The sequence below is a fragment of the Pongo abelii genome, chromosome 22, assembly GCF_028885655.2.
Source record: "Pongo abelii isolate AG06213 chromosome 22, NHGRI_mPonAbe1-v2.0_pri, whole genome shotgun sequence".
Taxonomy (NCBI): domain Eukaryota; kingdom Metazoa; phylum Chordata; class Mammalia; order Primates; family Hominidae; genus Pongo; species Pongo abelii.
The window spans coordinates 56,796,881-56,809,033 of NC_072007.2; the positions used below are offsets into that span (position 1 = coordinate 56,796,881).

The window sequence follows — 12,153 nt, forward strand, 5'->3', positions numbered from 1 at the left end:
GTCATGCTGAGGGTCCGTCCGTGTGTGGGGGGTGTCTGTGCAGGTCTCTCTTTGTTCTTTCATCAAGTTTTGTGATTTTTCTGTGAGGACCTTGCCTTCTGTAGCACTTGGCTGTGGGTGCCTTGTAGCTTGGTGCTGACTCTCGAGTCACCTGGGTCAGTGGGCGAGCGAGGGCTCTAAACCGAGGGGCACAGAGGCCAGTGGAGTGGTCTGTGCTCTAAACTCGAGGGGTGCAGAGGTGGGTGGTGGGCGGGGTGGCCCCAGGCTCTAAACACAAGGGGCGCAGAGGTGAGCCCACGGTCCCTGGACACTGGAGAGGCTGCCTGTATTGAGGTCGGGTGGCTGCAGATGCCCTGATGCCTGCAGGAGTTGGGCATTTTGGGGGGTGGAAGTGTGCCGGGGAGCAGGTGGCATTCTCTCCGTCAAGCCCCTCCTCAGGACTCCCCCTCAGTGTTATTTGCCCAGAGTCTCCGGTTTCTCACCTCACAGTCCCCACGAATGAGTCCTCATCGTCTGTTCCACAGGGTTGGGCTCTCTGGGGACAGAGCTGTGAGCAGAGTAGAGGGAGGGCTGGCTGTGTAGGCACCAGGTCAACGTGCCTGTCCTCAGCGGCATCACAGTCGGGAGGGCTGCCCCTAAATCATAGTGCAGGGAGCGAGATGTGGAAGGGCCTGTGGCCTCGGGAGCCCCTGTGTGTAAAAACAGAAGCATCCCGGCCGGGTGCAGTGGCTCACGCTTGTAATCCTAGGACTTTGGGAGGCCGAGGCGGGCGGATCATGAGGTCAGGAGATCGAGACCATCCTAGCTAACACGGTGAAACCCCATCTCTACTAAAAATACAAAAAATTAGCCGGGCGTGGTGATGGGCACCTGTCGTCCCAGCTACTCGGGAGGCTGAGGCAGGAGAATGGCGTGAACCCGGGAGGTGGAGCTTGCAGTGAGCCAAGATCGTGCCACTGCACTCCAGCCTGGGCGACAGAGCGAGACTCCATCTCAAAAAAATAAAAAAGACAGAAGCATCCCAGACCGCACGTCCACGAGGCCTAGAGAGAGGCTGGGAGACACCAACCTCTTCCTGCCACGCAACTCCTGTGAAAGTGTGGCTGAGGCGTGACTTGGTGTTGGACAGACATCTTGTAAAACGGCTGGCTGGTGCACCCTGTGCTTCCGGGGAGAGACGGAGCCTGTGTGCTGCTTCTGGGTGATTTACGCTGTGCGGCCACATCGCACACCTGCAGGACGGGTTTGCTATGTTCCTAGTATGATGCCTTTTACAAATCAGAAATGGCATCAGGAAGACCTCACCTAGGAAAGCCCGTGTCCCTGAGTGGGCTCCACATGGTTGTCTTGTCTGTGGCCTCAGCTTCCTGTGCTCACACGGGCATGAGGATCATGTCTTCCGGCCCCGTGGGGACAGGCAGCCGTGGGCCAAGGTGTGCAAACTGGTGGGCGGCCCCTCAGCAGCATCCAGGGTGGGGGTTCTCATGCCATGACCGGCTTGCCTGATGATGGGTGTCTCCTGTCTCAGAGGGGCCCTTCAGGACGCCCTGCGCAGGCTGCTGGGTTTGTTTGGAGAGATGCTGAGGGCAGCCATAACCCTGAGGAGCCGGATCGGGGAGCGTGTGGGGCTCTGCCTGGATGACGCGGGCGCAGGCCTGGCCCCGTCGGCAGGTGAGTGTGGCAGGACCAGCCACCTGGCCCTGTGCTTGCAGCCCCTCTGTGGTCCTGGAGCTCTCTGAGAGGAGCCTCCGTATTGGGCGATGCCCTTGGGAGCGCTGCCGTCCTGGTTTCCTGCTAGTTTCCGCACTTACAGAAGGCCGAGACTGGGGTCTGGGCTACATTTGTCAGCTCCTGTGGACGTGGTGCTGTCTCGTCTCGGCTGGGGCGACATTCTGAGTTCTGTGGCTTGTCGTCTTGGCTGCCGTGGCCGCGGCCGGCTTGCTCGCTGAGCCGCGTGCGCCGGCATCTGCTCATCTTGTAGCTCCGGCGCTGGAGGAGACGTGGTCTGATGTGGCCCTCCCGGAGTTGGACAGAACTTTGTCTGAATGTGCAGAGATGTCTTCCGTGGCTGAAATCAGCAGCCACATGCGTGAGAGCTTTCTCATGAGCCCAGAAAGCGTGCGGGAATGTGAGCAGCCCATCCGGAGGGTCTTCCAGAGCCTCAGCCTGGCCGTGGACGGCCTCCTGGAGATGGCCCTGGACTCCAGCAGGCAGGTGAGGCCCAGGTTCCCGGGGTCCTGTGGAGAAGTGAATGACTGAGTAGCTGATGATGCCACACGAGCCTGGTGGATGCCGGTGCCAACCACACTTGCACGGGTTTCTCCCCAAGGAGGAGGCTTTTCTGAACCAGATCTTTGAGGAAGTGGGCTTGCTACGAATGAGAGAATCTGTTTGTTTAATTTGGATAATAAACAGGCCCATTTCCTTTACTTCATGCACTGTCGCAATTCCATGTGGAGTGTTTTCATATTTAGAGATTATCACTAAGAAAGGAAAATTTTTTTAACCCTTTTAGAACATTTTAGACAATTAAAAAAGACATTAAATAGGAATACGCGGAAAGCAATCACAGATCTTTTTTTCAGCCAGGCACTGTGGCTCACTCCTGCAGTCCCAGCACTTTGGGAGGCTGAGGTAGGAGGTTCACTTCAGCCCACGAGTTTGAGCCAGCCTGGGCAACACAGTGAGACCCCATTTTAAGTTAGCCAGGTGTGGTGGCATGCGTCTGCGGTCCCAGCTCCTCAGGAGGCTGAGGCAGGAGGATTGCTTGAGCCTGGGAGGCTGAGGCTGCAGTGAGTTGTGGTTGCACCACTGCACTCCAGCCTCGGTGCAGAGCAAGACCCTATCTCAAAAATAAAAATAAAAATTCTTTTTTGCTAAGTTTTGAGTTCAGAGGTAACTCTGGGCCTCAGCCTGTAGATGGCCTGGGAGCCCCAGATTGGACACAGTTGCCAGGGGAGTGTCTGGAGGAAGGGAGAGGGGTCCAGGGCTGAGCTGGGAGGCCGGGGAGGGGTCCTCACTGGAGACTGTGGCCACAGTGTCTCGGAGGGTGGCTGAGATGCGCTCAGGTCCCGTCACCCTGGCCTGGCCCTGCCTGGGTGGTGATGGCCTGAAGGGTCTGGGGGTAGAAGTGACGTTCTCTTGGTCTTATGTAGGCTTCAGTTATTTTTGATCTGGAGTTTTGATTTGCAAATGTGTTTTAACAGCTGGAAGAAGCACGCCAAATTCATTCTCGTTTTGAAAAAGAATTTAGTTTTAAAAATGAGGAGACAGCACAGGTTGTCAGGAAGCACCAGGAGCTGCTGGAGTGCTTGAAGGAGGAGAGCACAGCAAAGGCAGAGCTGGCGCTGGAGCTGCACAAGACTCAGGGTGAGCAGCACGGGGCCTTGGGGCACCTGGAGCACAGGCACGGGGAGCAGGCCCGGCCTCACTGAAGGAAGGAAGCCTTTGGAATAGGGTTTTTAAAGTGAAATGTAAAAACAAAGCCAACATGGGAGGCACCCATGGTTTGGGAGGAACGGGGTGGTCGGGAGCTGCTGTGGCCAGCAGAGCTGTTGGAGGCCTACAGCTGGGTCCTGGAAGCTGCTGGCTCTTAGCTCTGCTGCTCTCAGGGGCAGTGGCCCCGTGCCTTCCTCCAAGCGGTTCTCCTCAGTTGCACCCGGGACTGTCTTTGTCAGAGCATCTGTGTCTCCCACAAAGGTACCCTCGAGGGATTCAAGGTGGAGACAGCAGATCTGAAGGAGGTGCTGGCCGGGAAGGAGGATTCCGAGCACCGTCTGGTGCTGGAGCTGGAGAGCCTGAGACAGCAGCTGCAGCAGGCGGCCCAGGAGCAGGTGGCGCTGAGGGAGGAGTGCACCCGTCTGTGGAGCTGGGGGGAGGCCGCAGCCACGGACGCCGAGGTCAGAGAAGCTGGTAAGGAGCGTGGGATGTGGAGGGCGGTGCGAGCTGTGGGGCGCGGATACAGCTGCCATGGTTTCCCCAGCTCCCAGGGACACTCTCTAGAGGGTCAAGTGTAAACCAGCACGCAGCTTCTCGTGGAACGCTGGGCATGGGAAGCTTGTGTGGGATCAGGTGAGACATCCACTGGCTTTGCTGCCCTTTCAGAGAAGGCGGGTTGTCTGTTGGTCCTGCTGGTTGGAGGGTCCCCACCTCTGTGAGGTGGAAATAAGAGGGGCTCTGAGTCCAACAGCAGCAGCTGGAGGCAGAGCCAAGTGCGACAAACAAGAGCTACTTAAAATTTCATTTAAAATAACCAAGTGCCTGATATTAACCCTCATTAGGAAAACATAGTTTTAACAATATTAGTTTGTATCTTTTCAGATTTTTAGATATTTTGGTCTCAAAGGTATTTAAAATGAAAACTGTCAAAACATAAGCTTAAAATGTCGAGCCTGCAGGGAACTGCGTCCTCAGTAGCTGGTTCAGCTTGAGCAAAGGCTTTTCACGTTGCATTCGTGGATCTCAGGCACGTGGGAGGCAGAGGGGCCTGAGCTCCAAAAGTTCCTTCCAGGATGGCGTGGCCTCGGGGTCATCCCTTCAGAACACAGATTGGAGTTAGAAGCTTGGACATCGCAGGCACCACCTCAGCCAATTCAGAAGTCTCATTTTTTATTATTATTATTATTTACATTTTTCTCTTTAGAAAACAACCAGCTTTTGATTTTCGTGGCCATTCTCATTTGCTGTCTTCTGTCTTGCTGATTTTTTGCCCTTGTTCCTGTGATGATTTCTTGTTCCTATGGTTGTTTTTTTTTTTTTGAGACGGAGTCTCGCTCTATCCCCAGTGGCGTGATCTCAGTTCACTGCAACCTCCGCCTCCTGGGTTCAAGTGATTCTCCTGCCTCAGCCTCCCAAGTAGCTGGGATTACAGGTGAGCACCACCACACCTGGCTAATTGTTTATGTTTTTGGTAGAGATGGGGTTTCACCATGTTAGCCAGGCTGGTCTCGAACTCCTGACCTCAAGTGATCTGCCTGCCTCGGCCTCCCATAGTGCTGGGATCGCAGGCGTGAGCCACCATGCCCGGCCAGCTCCTATGGTTTCTTGCTGCCTTCGTTGGGTTGGACGCTTTCGGACATGTTTGCCGCCTTTCACAGGATGTGGGGTTCAGGTCGTGCCTCCTGGTGGTGCCCCAGCCTTTTCACCTGTGGCACTCGTGTTGACATCTGGGTCCCACAAGCTTATAATTCTTTGGCCCAGGGGGCGTTTTCCAGGGTGGAAGACATTGGTCCCGCAGGATGTTTTAAACTCTGCCTGTGACTGTGCCCACACTTTGTCCTCTCCTTTTCTTGGTTCATTTCTGTCATTCTCGTTTATCCTGTTCTATTTTTTATATAAATTTCTCATGGTGAAGGAATAGCCTGGTGTTTTTCCCCTCGTGTATCTTTTCTTGTCCTTTTATTTTAAGTCTTTTTTAACACTCTGTTTTAGTTGTGCCTTGTATGGATACCGTATTCATGACTCTTTTTTAAAAGCCTATCTGGTGAGTGTCTTCTTTTGGTCCATTTAGCAAAGTTTTATTTGCGGCACCTCCTGGCGTTGGGCCCTTCCTGCTGCTCTTTGTATTTCCTTTTCACCTGCCTGCTTGGCCTTGATCTGGGGTGGATTTTCCTTGGCCAGCTGTGAAGTCCTCACTGCAGTGTTGCCTGCTGCTGGGCTCAGGGCAGCGTCATCTCCCCACGGGCCTCTAAGCCCTGTTGCCCCTGCAATCTGTGTGTCCACAGAGGGAGTGCGGGGGAACCTCCAGGGCCAGGAGGGCCTGGAGTCTCTTCAGGTCCACTCCTCCACCAGTGAAGTGGTGCTGGAGACACGACTCAAGATCCTGTTTCTTTTCGTTTGAGGCCGTCGTTTTCCTGCATCTCCTCAGGATTTTTCAGGGTGTTTTCAGGAACGTCTCTGACGTCCTGCATTCCTCTCAGCATCGAGGGTCTGCATCTCTGCCCTGGCGGTGCTGTTGCATCTGGGTGTTAATTGTCACTGTTTCTCCCGATGCTTTCTCTGCTTGCCCTCTGCTCTCCGGGGGCAGCCTCATAGTCGGGCCCCTCCCCGTGGACTCTGCTGTCCCATTTCCAGTGTCTGCGCCCAGCCAGCCGGCGCTGGGCCACACTCCACTGGGGGAGACCACCTGGTGTTTCATCACCTCGAGCCCTTGGACTTCAGCCAGTCACCTCGTTTGTCAGGCCTCCTGGCAGATAAAGGGGTGTGTGGCCTGCATTCTGTTGAACGGCCTGGTGAGGCCTGGGCCCTGTGGCCAGCGCCCCCGTGTCAGGCGCCTGTGTCGTGCCCTGGGCCTGAGCACATGGGGCTGAGCACCGCAGGGCTTCTTCCCGAGGCTGTCTTGGCCCCTCTGCTGCCTTGCCTCTGGTTCACCTCCTGCCACAAAGCCTGGCCCACCAGGGAGTGTCGTGACAGGTGGACGTGGGCCCTGGGTTTCCATAGCCTGGCTGGGCTCCCTGCAGGCCCCAGGATTGAAGCTGCGGCTCACCATGGGCCCTGCAGTGGCAGGTGCCTGGCATGCTGGGAGTGGATCTCATGGAGCCCTTTCACAGGCTCGGGCCAACTTGGTTTTGTCACTGGGAAATTCTTGTTGTTTCTCTGGGGTCCTCTTTGTTTGCTTTCATTTTGACGTTGTTAACCCTGCCCTAGTTTCTCACTCTGGTTTATTTTCTTTCCTTTCACCCTTGCTCTGCAGTTGTGTGACTCTGCGCTGGCTACCGGCACACCCACCGTGGCCTGACCACACTCCGGCAGGGCCTAGGCTCTGACAGTGGCGTGAACTCGGCCGTTGTGTGCAGCGGCCCTGCCTCGCCATGTTGCGTGACGCCCCCTTCGCTGTGTGGTGTTTTGTGGCCCTCTTCAGGTGTTGCCGTCTGTCCCTTTTGTTCTCTTTGTCTCCTTGAAAAGTCGATGGGCCTGCAGTCGCACAGGCAGTTGTGGGCATCGTGGACGCTGAGTCTGGAGGTTGTTCAAGGCCAGCAGCGTTGCCCGGAGCCCTGATGCTGACGCTACCGTCACTGGTTCTAGCTCTCACATTCTCAGCTGCACGTTTCTGTTTCCACCTCAGTAAATGCAAACTCTTGTTCGTAGGCACAGCTGTCACTGCAGCACACAAGGACTCAGGTTTGTAAAGACAGACGAGTGATTTGTGTGTGACGTGCTGTGTGTTTGCACTGGATTTTGCAAATTATTTACTAAAGAAAACTACTTCAGAACTTTTGTGGCAAACAATAAATACAGCGATACTCTAATCTTCAGTATTCATAAAAATGGGTGGGGTTGTCCCATTTTAACGCCCCAGCAAAACAGGAGCATTTCTCTAACGGTATTTACTATGGTGCCTAAGCTACAGTTTGTGCTGCTTTTCAGAAACTGATGTCTTGTGATAGTTACAGCTGTTCTTGGGCTGGGTCCCAGCTCTGGTCTCCAGGGAGGGCCTGGGCCCGCTGGATCCCCTGTGCCTGCTCAGCGTGGGTGTCACCTGCTTCGCCAGCTGGGATTGCGATCCTCGTGTGCCTCCCTGAGTCTGCGGGCGTGTCAGCAGGCACCCTGCCCCAGTGCATGGCCCAGCGCCCCTGGCCCTGAAGATGGTGATGTTCTGGACCAAGCACAGCCCGGGTCGTGTCCAGGCCCAGGGAGTGCAGTCAGGGGAGCAGCTGCCCTCGGGCCTCGCTGCACGTCTCAGGTTGTGAATGTTACCGCAGCAGCATGTTTACAGCAGAGTCACCATTACTGTTGACAGTGGCATCAACATTTATTGAGAATGTTACTTGCATTGGTCATGATAGTTTGTGATAAAAGACTTAACAATTTTACAAATTAAAATGATTTTTTGGAAGCTGGTGAAATGTCAGTTAACATGTATGAATTTAATACTTTAGTTTTTGGATGGCTTAAAGACTTCAGGATTCAGGCCGGGAGTGGTAGCTCACACCTGTAATCCCAGAACCAGACTCTGTCTCAGAAATAATAATAATAAAATAGAGACTTCAGGATTCAGCAGCAGAGACTCCATCTCAAAAATAATAATAATAAAATAGAGACTTCAGGATTCAGCAGCAGACTCCATCTCAAAAATAATAATAATAAAATAGAGACTTCAGGATTCAGCAGCAGAGACTCCATCTCAAAAATAATAACAATAAAATAGAGACTTCAGGATTCAGCAGCAGAGACTCCGTCTCAAAAATAATAATAATAAAATAGAGACTTCAGGATTCAGCAGCAGAGAGCCCCCTTTTCCAAGACGCTTTTTCATCTGCAGTTTCCACTTGGGCCGGGGCTTCGCCACCGCAGGTCTCAGGCTGGTTGTGCTGCTAGAAGAGAATTTTTGAGGCTAGGCGATTTATCACAGACACACATTTGTGACTCACAGTTCTGGAGGCTGGAAAGCCTAAGGTGCCAGCAGGTTTGGTGTCTGGTGAGGTACCGTTCTCTGCTTCTAAGGCAGAGCCTTGCACACTGCATCCTCCGGAGTGGAGGGCTGGATCCTCACGGGGCAGAGACAGAAGGGCCGAGTGGGAGGACCACTCCCAAAGCCGCTTATTGAGGCATTAAAACTGCTGTGAGGGTGGAGCCCTTGCAGCCTCGTCACCTTTTCAAGGCCTTTCCAATACCATCACTCTGGCAGTTAAATTTCAACATGAGTTTTGGAGGGGACAGAAATTTAAACTGTGGTACCCAGTTAATTTTATTTATTTATTTATTTATTTATTTGAAGGAGTCTCACTTTGTCACCCAGGCTGGAGTGCAGCAGCGCAATCAAGCGATGCTCCTGCCTCAGCCTCCTAAGTAGCTGGGATTGCAGGCACGTGCCACCATGTCTGGCTAATTTTGTATTTTTAGTAGAGACGGGGTTTCACCATGATGGCCAGGCTGGTCTCAAACTCCTGACCTCAAGTGATCCACCCGCCTCGGCCTCCCAAAGTGCTGGGATTACAGGCGTGAACCACCCCACCCGACCTAGATTCGCTTTGGATTTACCAATGGGGCGTTTGCCTTTCCCCTAGACACGTCACAACCCCAGGCACTCAACACCGTCCATCGTCTGCTGGGACTGGGCTTTGTCATGTGTTTCTGTGTGGGAGAGTGTAGTGAAGACAGAATTCCTAGAGAATCACCCACGTGTCATTCAGAAGTATTCTTCTCAGGCTTCAAAAATTTGCTTTAGCCAATGTTGTTTTAAAAGATGGGCTTTTTACCCCGAAGTTATGTGACTTCATTTTCGGTGGGTTTTGACTGAATCACCATCAGGAGATGCACGTGTCGTGTTCCCTCTCAGTACAGCGCCAGCCTCTGAGGTGCGGGGGTTTCCCCCGTATCTGTCGTGTTTGCATCCTTAGCTCTCCGGAAGGAAGTGGAGGATCTGACCAAAGAACAGTCGGAGACCAGGAAGCAGGCCGAGAAGGACCGCTCAGCCCTGCTCTCCCAGATGAAGATTTTGGAGTCTGAGTTAGAAGAACAGCTGTCTCAGCATCGCGGGTGTGCCAAGCAGGCGGAGGCCGTCACTGCCCTGGAACAGCAGGTGGCATCTCTGGACAAGCATTTGCGCAACCAGCGGCAATTCATGGATGTAAGAATTCTGAATAATACATTTTTTTTGCATCACTAAAGGTTGCCGTTACAGCATGAACTTCTTTCCAGATCGTTACGTAAGCTTCTGCAGTAGGATGTTGAAGAGGGCGCCCCACACCTGCTGCACAGGTGCACCCAGGTCGCTGACTCTTGGTGGGTGTCTTCTTGCCCACATTTTGTGGCGCAGCCCTCTGAGGGCCACCTCCCGTGGTCTTGCCATGCTCCTTCTCACAGTCCTGGACGCGTCCCTTGGGGCCCGGGCTGGGCCTGTGCTGCGGCTCTCACTGGTTCTTGTCCTCCCACCCACCAGTCTCAGACGTACCTCTGTGTTCCATGCAGAGAGCTGTTTTTCTTCACTTAACTCCATTTTACAAATGACTGTGATGAGGGGAGTATTTGGAGTCTGAGCTGCTGGGCAGTTGCACTTGCATGTGCAGTGGAAGCCTGGGTGGACCTTCGCTGCAAGGGGCATGCCAGCCCCGTTGGGGTGGTCCCAACACGCTGCCTCTCCTCCCAGGAGCAGGCTGCTGAGCGGGAGCACGAGCGCGAGGAGTTCCAGCAGGAGATTCAGAGGCTGGAGGGGCAGCTCCGCCAGGCGGCCAGGCTGCAGCCCTGGGGCCCTCGCGACAGCCAGGTGAGTCAGTGCGGCGTGCAGTGCCGGTGGTTGCTGTCTTTTACTGTGTTTTTCAGCTTTAACTTTCTTTAAATTTTTGCTTTCCATGTACATGAAATCGGCAGCAGACGCCCCTGAATGGAGAGGTGAGGAGGCGTCAACGAGATGGGCACTCCCTGCGCTGGTGCCCAGGCTCCCTTGCGGTGGCTGGGACTGTCCTGCCACCCACTCGCTTTTCTTGCTCTTGCTCGAGCTGCAGCCATCTGCTTTCTCTTGTCTGAGGAAGCTCTAGTAGGTTCGCTTATTTTTTTAAAAAATTAATGGTGGATTCACACACAGTTGTAAGAGGTAAGACTCGGACCCCTCGTGCCTGGCACATGGTTCCCCAGAGGTCACATCTACAGAGCCAGAATGCAGTGTCACAGCCAGTATGGGCAGGGATCTGGTGATGCTGCAGCGCCTTCTGCCCCCCAGGGACCCTCGTGTACTGGGTCACGGCCATGCCGCCGTCCTTTCTCTGGCAACCACTCATCTGTCGTCTATTTCTAAAACTTTACCATCATCCTGATGTGTAAAGTGTGCCTGTCGTCTTGGGGGATTGACACCGTTCACCGAGCCTGACTCTCTGGAGATTGATCCAGGTTGCTGAGTGTAGCCATAGTTTGTTCTTTCTGTTGCTGAGAAGTATTTCATTCTTTTTTTTTTTTTTTTTTTTTTTTTGAGATGGAGTCTCATGGTGTCGCCCAGGCTGGAGTGCAGTGGAGCTATCTCCGCTCACTGCAAGCTCCACCTCCCAGGTTCACGCCATTCTCCTGCCTCAGCCTCCCGAGTAGCTGGGACTACAGGTGCCCGCCACCACACCCAGCTAATTTTTTTGTATTTTTAGTAGAGACGGGGTTTCACTGTGTTAGCCAGGATGGTCTCAATCTCCTGACCTCGTGATCTGCCTGCCTCAGCCTCCCAAGTGCTGGAGCCACCGCGCCGGCTGTAGTATTTCATTCTTTTCTATCAGAATAAATTTCATTTTCCTAACAAATTCTGTATTATAGAAAATGCCTTTCTTAACACAACATCACCGTATACTTCCCTTAGATCTCTCTGTTCAGCCTGTGGATCTAGGTCTCCCTGTGCAGCCTGTGGGTCTAGGTCTGCCTGTGCAGCCTGTGGGTCTAGGTCTGTCTGTGCAGCCTGTGGGTCTAGGTCTCCCTGTGCAGCCTGTGGGTCTAGGTCTGCCTGTGCAGCCTGTGGGTCTGGGTCTCCCTGTGCAGCCTATGAGTCTGGGTCTCTGTGCAGCCTGTGGGTCTAGGTCTGCCTGTGCAGCCTGTGGGTCTGGGTCTCTCTGTGCAGCCTGTGGGTCTAGGTCTGCCTGTGCAGCCTGTGGGTCTGGGTCTCTCTGTGAAGCCTGTGGGTCTAGGTCTGCCTGTGCAGCCTGTGGGTTTAGGGGAGGGCATAGGGCATCTATTTTCTCTCTGGTTTTTGGGTACTTTTTTGTTTGGAAAATGGGTTTTTATAAAACAGTCTATTGTATTCCTCAAGCATTTTTTGTTGTTTTAGGTTGAGTTGTTACAACAAAAGTTGAGAGAAAAGTTGGATGAATTTAATGAATTGGCTATACAGAAAGAGTCGGCAGATAGACAAGTGTTAATGCAGGAAGAAGAAATTAAACGTCTGGAGGAGATGAACATCAACATCAGGAAAAAAGTGGCCCAGCTCCAGGAAGAAGTGGAAAAACAGAAAAACATCGTGAAAGAGCTGGAACAGGTAAAGCGTCTCCACGTTGTGGTTGGGCATGTGGTGAGGTGTCCCCGCAGGCATGGCTTCATCGCTGAGCTGGCAGGGAGTGGGCAGGGCGTCCTTTTTCACTCGCAGCCACCACATCTGCACCAGAAACACCGGCGTTAGGGAGAAACAGAAGTCATTGGTGACTGGGTAGCAAGAGTACTTTGACCTTCCTGGAGATTGTTGATTTT

At 53.5% G+C, this 12,153-nt stretch overlaps 1 protein-coding gene across 18 annotated transcripts in view; it reads left to right on the forward strand.

The window, feature by feature from the left end:
- PCNT (pericentrin) overlaps positions 1-12,153 on the forward strand; it is a 122,299-nt gene that overhangs the window by 65,632 nt on the left and 44,514 nt on the right. For 14 of the 18 annotated variants that reach the window (XR_010138901.1, XR_010138902.1, XM_054542709.2 and 11 more), the window contains 8 exons: positions 1,529-1,671; positions 1,982-2,214; positions 3,207-3,369; positions 3,700-3,912; positions 9,339-9,568; positions 10,088-10,204; positions 10,309-10,329; positions 11,738-11,944. Coding sequence is in view for 16 of the 18 variants with exons in the window: in XM_054542709.2 (XP_054398684.2) it covers positions 1,529-1,671; positions 1,982-2,214; positions 3,207-3,369; positions 3,700-3,912; positions 9,339-9,568; positions 10,088-10,204; positions 10,309-10,329; positions 11,738-11,944 (1,327 nt within the window). In the remaining 2 variants the exon portion in view is untranslated. The remainder of the gene's footprint in view (positions 1-1,528; positions 1,672-1,981; positions 2,215-3,206; positions 3,370-3,699; positions 3,913-9,338; positions 9,569-10,087; positions 10,205-10,308; positions 10,330-11,737; positions 11,945-12,153) is intronic. The other 4 variants (XM_063720941.1, XM_063720939.1, XM_063720940.1 and 1 more) reach the window with 2 other exon arrangements.